Source organism: Humulus lupulus, chromosome 1 (genome assembly GCF_963169125.1).
Source record: "Humulus lupulus chromosome 1, drHumLupu1.1, whole genome shotgun sequence".
Taxonomy (NCBI): Eukaryota; Viridiplantae; Streptophyta; class Magnoliopsida; order Rosales; family Cannabaceae; genus Humulus; species Humulus lupulus.
Genome location: NC_084793.1, coordinates 36,719,617 through 36,727,981, shown reverse-complemented (window position 1 = coordinate 36,727,981; position 8,365 = coordinate 36,719,617). Strand labels below are relative to the sequence as shown.

At 32.0% G+C, this 8,365-nt stretch overlaps 1 protein-coding gene, 1 long non-coding RNA gene and 1 other non-coding gene across 3 annotated transcripts; 1 reads left to right on the top strand and 2 right to left on the bottom strand.

The window, feature by feature from the left end:
• The first annotated feature begins 733 nt into the window (after positions 1 to 733).
• On the top strand, positions 734 to 4,989 carry LOC133791190 (pyruvate kinase isozyme A, chloroplastic-like). The gene is made up of 6 exons (XM_062229115.1): positions 734 to 1,441; positions 1,515 to 1,605; positions 1,696 to 1,889; positions 2,000 to 2,121; positions 3,051 to 3,526; positions 4,375 to 4,989. Exons 1-6 carry the CDS (start codon positions 929 to 931, stop codon positions 4,674 to 4,676), a joined length of 1,698 nt encoding a protein of 565 aa, XP_062085099.1. The 5' UTR covers positions 734 to 928; the 3' UTR covers positions 4,677 to 4,989.
• On the bottom strand, positions 2,441 to 3,153 carry LOC133791199 (uncharacterized). The gene is made up of 3 exons (XR_009874142.1): positions 3,014 to 3,153; positions 2,830 to 2,891; positions 2,441 to 2,643 (listed from the first exon to the last, which is right to left on the bottom strand). It is a non-coding gene; the product is annotated as an uncharacterized LOC133791199 (long non-coding RNA).
• Positions 4,990 to 5,235: 246 nt separating the features above from the next.
• TRNAG-UCC (transfer RNA glycine (anticodon UCC)) lies at positions 5,236 to 5,307 on the bottom strand. Its single transcript has one exon. It is a non-coding gene; the product is annotated as a tRNA-Gly (tRNA).
• Positions 5,308 to 8,365: the final 3,058 nt, after the last annotated feature.

The following is an 8,365-nucleotide window of genomic DNA, read 5'->3' as shown; positions in this document are numbered from 1 at the left end:
AATAAAAACCTCCATAATTAGAGAAAATACACTACAAGCAATTGTAGCTTTTTCAGTTTTTGAGTTAGCGTTTTCAGTTTTTGAATTCGAAATCATTTGGTGTGGTTCTGTAACTGTATTTTGTGACATTCTTTGTCTCTGTCTAAATCTCACCATTTCTGTCATATTTTTGGTAAGATTTTATTAGAGAACTCAAATTGGCATCGAAACAAAGTTAATGAACTGTATGCAAACAATTACAAATAGAATTACAGAAACCAGACTAGAAACGAAGATGTCCAAAGTTCAACAACTATGAAGTCAGTTAACTCTTTTTCTTTTTGAAGCGCAGGGGGCAGAGTCTCCTTCAGTTACATATACGGATGAATTTGAATTAGATTTAGACTTACAGGGGATAAAGTATGACAATATTAATGATCTTGTAGGAATCCGCACCATTCTAGTGTGTAAATCAAATTATGAGTCATTTCAAATGTACTGTACGAGTGAGAATTTCCTGTATTTGAAATGCTTGATATTGCAGAAGTAACAAATTCTAAGCTTGGTTTTAATAATCATAACTAAAAAAAACGGTATTGACCGAAATAGATTATCAAAGAAATGATACTGAAATAAGAAAGAAAAAAAAATTAAGTGGTTTGCAATCGAATAAGGTCCACGGTAGAAGCCAGGCCACCATTTTCTAACCATAAGATTTCCAACGAAGGGTCTACAATTTGGGCATATAGTGGGGCAAAACATATGCCCAATTTCTCAATAATAATAATAATTATATTGCTAAAAAAAAAAGCTGCTGCAATATTTTCTCAACGCCAACGGTCAATCCTAACCGAAACCAAATTACTCTCAAATCAAAACGCAAAAGCCCTCATTAAACCCTAAATTATCGTACACTCCCTTATCCCGCCACCCTCGTTCGCCGCCGATCATGTCGTCGATCTATTCAAATTTTCCGGAAACCCAATCGTCGAAGTCTACTTTCTTCTCCGTCTCCATTTCTCAACCACATTCCTCGACCTTTCCCAGATCATTACCCATTACCCCCCAGCCTTGGGCTGTTCAGGTCTCCAATCGTGTTCCCACTCTGAATCAGAAACTCATCTCTTTACGTCCCGGAGTCTTGTTATTCGATGACCGGAAGACGACCGAGACAGAGCAGAAGGAAGAAGAAGAGTACCGTACGCCTCCGATGACGAAGCTGGTGTGCACGATTGGACCCGATACGTGCGAGTTCGAGCAGCTGGAGGCATTCGCAGCGGGTGGGATGAGCGTGGCGCGTTTGAACATGTGCCACGGCACCCGCGAGTGGCACCGCGCGGTGGTGGAGCGTGTGAGGAGGCTCAACCAGGAGAAGGGGTATTCGGTGGCGATCTTGATGGACACGGAGGGGAGCGAGATCCATATGGGTGATTTCGGCGGTCAAACGTCAGCCAAAGCAGAGGTTCTGATCAGCTTTTCACTCTATATAGTTGTATAATATGTATGTATTATTGACGGTTCTTGCTTAATTGCAGGATGGTGATATGTGGACATTCACAGTCAGGGCTCTAGAGTTTCCTTATCCGAAACGAACCGTGAATGTGAGTTACGATGGTTTCGCTGAAGGTAAATTTGTTTTGTGGGTTTTTGTTTTGGTTTGTGTGCTGTTGGGTCGAGTTTGGATCTGAGTATTTCAATTCATGTGTGCCGAGACAGATGTGAAGGTTGGCGATGAACTTGTTGTTGATGGGGGAATGGTGAGGTTCGAGGTGATTGAGAAGATTGGTCCAGATGTTCTGTGCCGGTGTATAGATTCTGGGTTGTTGTTACCGCGAGCTAATCTTAACTTTTGGAGGGATGGGAGTCTTGTCAGAGAGCGTAATGCCATGCTTCCAACTCTTCTATCTAAGGTTGGTGCACTTTTTAACACGATTTCAATGTAAAAGAGGGTGATATTTTGTATGTTTGTGGAATTGAATGTGATATTTTTTTTTTATTGTTATTGGGTTTCTAAATGTAGGATTGGTTGGACATTGATTTTGGTATTGAAGAGGGTGTCGATTTTATTGGGGTGTCCTTTGTCAAATCTGCAGATGTTATTACTCATTTAAAAAGCTACATTGCCTCCAGAAATCGTAAGAGGTGAGTTTGTCTAGTTTTTTATGCCTTCAATATTTTGTAACATCTTTTCATTACTATAATTAATAAATATATTTACAGCTAGTAGCCTAGTATCAGACATAATAATTGAAAAGTTACTTTTTGAATCTATGAATTAAATACTTGATTCAATCATCAAAAGAATAAAGAACAAATTCTGGAATGTAAAGAACACTAGCAGATTTTTAAAGAGTTACCTTATAAAATCAGCTACTCCTTGGGTCTCAAAGACCAGGGTACTTCACTATAGTAAACTTTTATTCTTTACAAATTACAAAACTAAAATGTCAATTTGCTTAAGAACAATCTAAAACTCATAGCAAGATTTACAATTTATCCTGAGTTGAATCTCCCACTTAACTTTCTGCATTTCTAACTCCCTTAGAAGAAGGGCTGAAATCCCTTCAGCACAACTCTGAAATCCCTTCAGAAAACACTGAGAAAAGATCACTCTCTTCTTCTCTTTGAAGAATCTGGAAAACCAAGAACATCTAACCCAGAAATCTGCAACAAAATTGTTAGAGAGAAAAAACAACAAGAACAAATAAACTCTCTGCAACAATTGAATGGTTAGCTGACCAATCAAAACCCAAAACTGATCAGTATATAAAGGGTAGGTAAAAGAACCTAACATCAAAACCTATTAACAACCTAAACAGAATTAGTTAAGACCTAACTAATCAAATTTACCTCATGTGGCAATTGAAACCACGAAGATCTCCATATGCAACCAAAGCACAGCCCAGATGCATCTGGGATCAGATTTGCCAAATAAAAAAACATGCAGTAAAACATGGTTATAACAATAATCTTCGCAAACTTCAACTAAAAATTGTAACCAAATTTGTTTATTCTTGTACCATGATATACATACCTATTTATAGTTTACAATTATGTGCTACTCACTGCAGTGAAGTTGCTGTCATTGCAAAGATAGAGAGCATTGATTCTTTGGATAATCTGCAAGACATTGTTATGGCATCTGATGGTGTTATGGTAGCCAGAGGAGACCTGGGTGCACAGATACCGTTGGAACTGGTTCCATCAGTTCAAAAGATGATTGTTCAGCTATGCAGGAAGCTGAATAAGCCCGTTATTGTTGCCTCCCAACTACTAGAATCCATGATTGAATATCCTATTCCAACTAGAGCAGAGGTTGCTGATGTTTCAGAAGCAGTTGGACAGCAAGCAGATGCTTTAATGCTTTCCGGTGAATCTGCCATGGGAAATTATCCTGAAAAGGCATTATCTGTGCTGAGAAATGTCAGTTTAAGAATTGAGAGGCATTTGAGGGAGGAAAAACATCGTGACTTTGTTGAACTTTCAACCACATCTCCTTTGACTACAGATATATCGGACAAGTTATGCAATGCAGCTGCCAAGATGGGTGAGCTTACTTTTCACTCTTTAGCATCTCGTAAACTTGATATAGATTACCTTGCATTGATGTATGATCTAATTGGCGACCAAGATTCTCAGAGCATGTATCAGATCAAAGAAGGCCCTAGTTGACAAGGAGGTTTATCAATATAAGCAATTAAAGCTTATGTCCTTGGTAAAGTTCCCTGGCTAAGATGCCAAGGCTGATGCATCTTTTTCTTTGGGGTATTCGGGTTATCTCGTAAAGGGAATTTAGGACTGAAGAGTTTAGACTAAGTATTCACAAGGGATGATTTCTTTTATCCTTTCACAATAGGATGATTTCTTTCATTCTTTTCAGACCAAAATCACAAGGGAAGAGTCCCTTTTCCTTTTTATTTTCTCTTCCTTAAAACAAAAAAATAAGCCACCAAGCAAGCGCTTCGCATTCATTTTTCTTAGCCAAATTATATCTAGCGTAGGGACATTTTAAGAGTGAACTTGAAACAAATGCAATACTTAATAATTAACTAGTTTTTTTTTTTTGGGTCCGAAAATGACTGAAAACCATCCAACAACTGGAAGCTAAATGGATGGATAGCTCTTATTATAGACGGAAAAAGAAACAATAGTACAAACTGTAACTAGTTCTCCCAATTAGACAGGATATGATAAAACCTTTTTATACGATCTTAACATCTTGCGTCATTTATATGTGAATTACTAGTCATTGATCTTATCTATTGGCTCTACTTTTGTTAACTATTGTCTGACGACATTTGGATTCTTCCTGTATGTTTAACAATGCTTATCTGAAATCTTCATCTTTTTTCTCCCTCAATAACATGGTATTGTTTGATCTGACTTCATTTGCAGCGGAACAATTGAAAGCAGATTTTATCTTTGTCTACACGAACACAGGAAAAATGGCGTCTCTCATGTCTGGTTGTCGACCAAACTGCCCGATATTTGCCTTCACTCCCTCAGAATCAACACGGAGATGCCTGAACCTGCAGTGGGGAGTTATACCATTTCACTTTGGTTTCACAGGCGACATGGAAAACAATCTAAGCAGAAGTTTCTCTTTTCTGAAAGCAAGAGGGTTGATCAAGCCTCAAGACCTTGTCATTGTCGTCTCTGATATGCTGCAATCTGTTCAAGTTATAAATGTTTCCTGAAGGACCCCCTACCTTAGATTGTTTGTGAATTTGTGTGGTTTGATATAGAGTATGAGTATTACCATTAGGATTGGTTTTGAAGTGATTAATTCTTATTTGGATTTTTGGGGTGGAAAGTAGTATATCATTCAAAATTTCTTATTAAACTAAGTTATTTGCCCCTGGTAAACTTGTCAAACTATTTCAAAATTTTTGTATTATAGTATTAAAATTACTATGAAGCTTAGACTTTGGTTAATCTGGAATGTAATATATGTATTTTCCACATTTTGTTACTATTTTCTTGTTATAAGAACAACTCAAAGTTGAAACATGTTTCGCTGTCTTCGTTAACTTTCGATACAAACGTTTGAAAAAGTGATTTTTTATTTCATACTTTTAATAAATGTAAATAAAGAACTATAAATTCCCTTTTGGGGTAGTCGTGATTAGTAATAAATGTTAAAAAGAAAAAGAAATGTAACATGCTTAGTTTTCTTCGTTAACTTTCTGTACAAACGTTTGAAAAAGTGATTTACTATTAAAATAATGTAATAAATGTTAAAAAAAGAAAAAGAAATGCGTCTGCCGGGAGTCGAACCCGGGTCTATTGCTTGGAAGGCAATTATCCTAACCGTTGGACTACAAACGCTTATATGTCTTAGATGGTATGATATTACAATAATATTATGTAAAAGTAAAAACTAAATACAAACCATCTCAGTTTTTTTTTTCCTTCAAATTTTTTTAATTTGGAATATCTAACAATAAATAAAGAGAGAGAAAAAGCAAAATATGACCACATATTATTTTGTTGTGGGGTTAAAAAGGAGTGAAAAAGGTGAATAAATTTGAAGAAAAAAATGGGGTCCTCCACTTTATACTTTATCTTGACCTTTACGAATTAGTTTACTTTGAAATAAGGTTATTCATTTGGAGTCTCAAGTTTTACTAGTTGTATCATATAAGTCCCTAACATTTATTTTGTACTAATTAGATCTTCAAATTTTACTTTTTGGCTCCCTTAGGTTTCCAAAACTATATTTTATTAAATAAATCCTAATTAATAAGGGTAAGCTATGATTTTAACAAAAAAAAACTTTTTTTTTCTCTTCAACCCCTTCTTTATTAATTAATTATTATAAAGTATATTATTTTTGGTAATTGACCTAAATATTCTTTTGAAATATTAAGAGATAATAATAAAAAATATTTTCTATTATAGCTCTAAAATATATAATATATCAATTAGTTTATCATTTTTTTATAAATTTTAGAGGCATAAAATTTATTAAAAGTGATTCTATCTATAACATTATTTTTTCTCACTAAATAAATATTTGAATCCTCATAAATTGTTAAAAATTCTTTCCACACATATAAAAAAATTATGCAATAAATTATAAAGGTAGAAATAATTGTTAACAATTTATAAGGAGTTTAAATAAAAATGTGTGTGGTGAGACAAAATTAAGATATAGATAGAAACATCTTTAATAAATTTCATGATTATAAAATTTAAAGTATATAAATATTTTTATTAAAAATAGTAAACCAATAAATATATAAGTAATATATTAAATATTTTAGATGTATAATAGAATTTTTTTTATTTCTTAATATTATTTGGTAATAAAAAAGTGTTTAAAGAGAAAAAAAATAGCTATAATTTTTTTTAAAAAAATCCTATAATTATTTTACCCTTATGAAATAAGATTTATTTAATAAAATATAATTTTGAGGACTTATGTGAGTCATAAAGCAAAAGTTAAGGATCTAATTGTTATAAAATAAAAATTAGAGACATAAGTGATACAATTGGTAAAGTATGAGGATTTCAAAAGATATTTCCTCTAATGTAAAATAATGAAGAATTGAGATATAATGTAAGCTATTCTATGCATCATTGTTGTGGACTATACCAAAATAGATGATTGTGATATGATAGGACATACACAAATATAATATTTTGTAGAAAGTATTTGGGGTAAAGATTACAAATCAATATATATAGGATACTATTTAGGGTGTTGTACACTTATGATTTGTTAGCTAAGTCACATTCACAATCACAAACCAGCTACCCAACGCTGGAAAAGCAATTAGCTAGTGGCTCATGTTTCATGGTTTTCACTTTGGAATTCACCTATGATAGATACTTTTCATTTATAGGAACAAAATCCCTTGTTTTCTCTTATCATATTTTTGCTTTTTAAATCTCATTATTACTCTTGAAAATAGTTACTACTAACATGATTTTCTTTGCCCTTCTTTCTTTCTCTTTGTTGCTTTTTTCTTGTCCTAAATTTCAATCTATATTTCAATATCTTCACATTAGCTATTTCATGGACTTCTAGATTGTGTAAAAAATAATTGAGATGTTGATATTATATTTGTGGTAGGAAAGGCATTTTTGAACACTAGATGATATCAAGTTTGCTGTTAAAACTAATATTGGGATATTATCATTATAAAACATTGGGAGAATCCTTCCACAGAAAGATGATGGTATTTTTTTTCACCTTATAATACGAAATCTTGTGTTATTAAAGTTTAAAATTATTTCAAATAACTAATTGTTCTCTGATTTTTACTGTAAAAAAATAATAAAGACAATTTTCCAAACATCCTTGATAATGAGACCAAGACATAATCAAATTAATATTATTATTTTTTTTGACAAAAAATCTAAGTATTTATCATAAACGCTAAAAAAAATCAAAAGAAGGAGTGAAAGAACAGAAACTGATATTAGAGTCTGTGTTTATAATTTGAATTGTGTGTGTTTTATAAATACTCAATTATGATTGTAATTTTTTTTTTTTTGACAAAATTATGATTGTAATTTTGTTGCTAATGATAGATAGAAAAATATTACGTGTATGATCATAGTTGGATTTTAATTAACTTTCTACAAGATTCACGTGTCAAAATCTAGTTGATCACTAAAAGCAAAATCACTCGTATTTTAATAGCTATTTATACTAAAAATAACAAGTATATAAAATAATTTATTTTTACAAAAAAAAAAATATATATATATATATATAATATTTTGATTTAAATTATCCACAGGAATCAAACGTAAAGTGTACCAGTAGGCCTAATATTGCCATGAATCCCAGGCTTGGCCGAGAAGCACCTGTCCAACACTATAATCCCTAATCTAGGCCATGAAAGATGGGTTTGATTTTTCATTTGAGCCTTTGAAGGTAAAGTGAGAAGAGGGATTTTTTCTTCGGCTTTTATGCTATTAATGCGCAAAAATATAGGTTTATATAGAAAAATTTATTAAAAACAAAATTAAAGTATGAAAAATACAATTAATAACTAACTAAAATATGAAAATGCCACATTTTTTATCATAGTTATATTTTCTTTTATTTCAAAGTTATTTTTTTTTCAATTTTTTATTTTGTCCTTCCTATTTTAATTATTTTTTCAGTTATTTTCTCTTTTTTTTTCCTTACTTATTTTTTTTCCATTATTTCATTTTTCATTTTTTTCTCCTTTATTCTTTTTTTTCTTTCCATTTTCCATTATTCCTCCTCCTCCTCTTCTTCTTCTTCTTCTTCTTCTTCTTCTTCATTTTTATTAATTTATCTATTTTTTTATTTCATTTGTATTGTTTAGTTTTTTTCATATTTTTTTTTAGTTTTCTTTCTTTTTTTTTCTTTTTTTCCTTCTATTTTTTCTTCATTTTTGTATTT

What these genes read in the sequence shown, in the direction of transcription:
- LOC133791190 (XM_062229115.1), top strand. Translation starts at nt 929, where the DNA reads ATGTCGTCGATCTATTCAAATTTTCCGGAAACCCAATCGTCGAAGTCT. An exon ending in TTACGATGGTTTCGCTGAAG is followed by an intron (nt 1,606 to 1,695) that starts GTAAATTTGTTT and finishes GTGCCGAGACAG; the next exon opens with ATGTGAAGGTTGGCGATGAA. An exon ending in CAATGCAGCTGCCAAGATGG is followed by an intron (nt 3,527 to 4,374) that starts GTGAGCTTACTT and finishes CTTCATTTGCAG; the next exon opens with CGGAACAATTGAAAGCAGAT.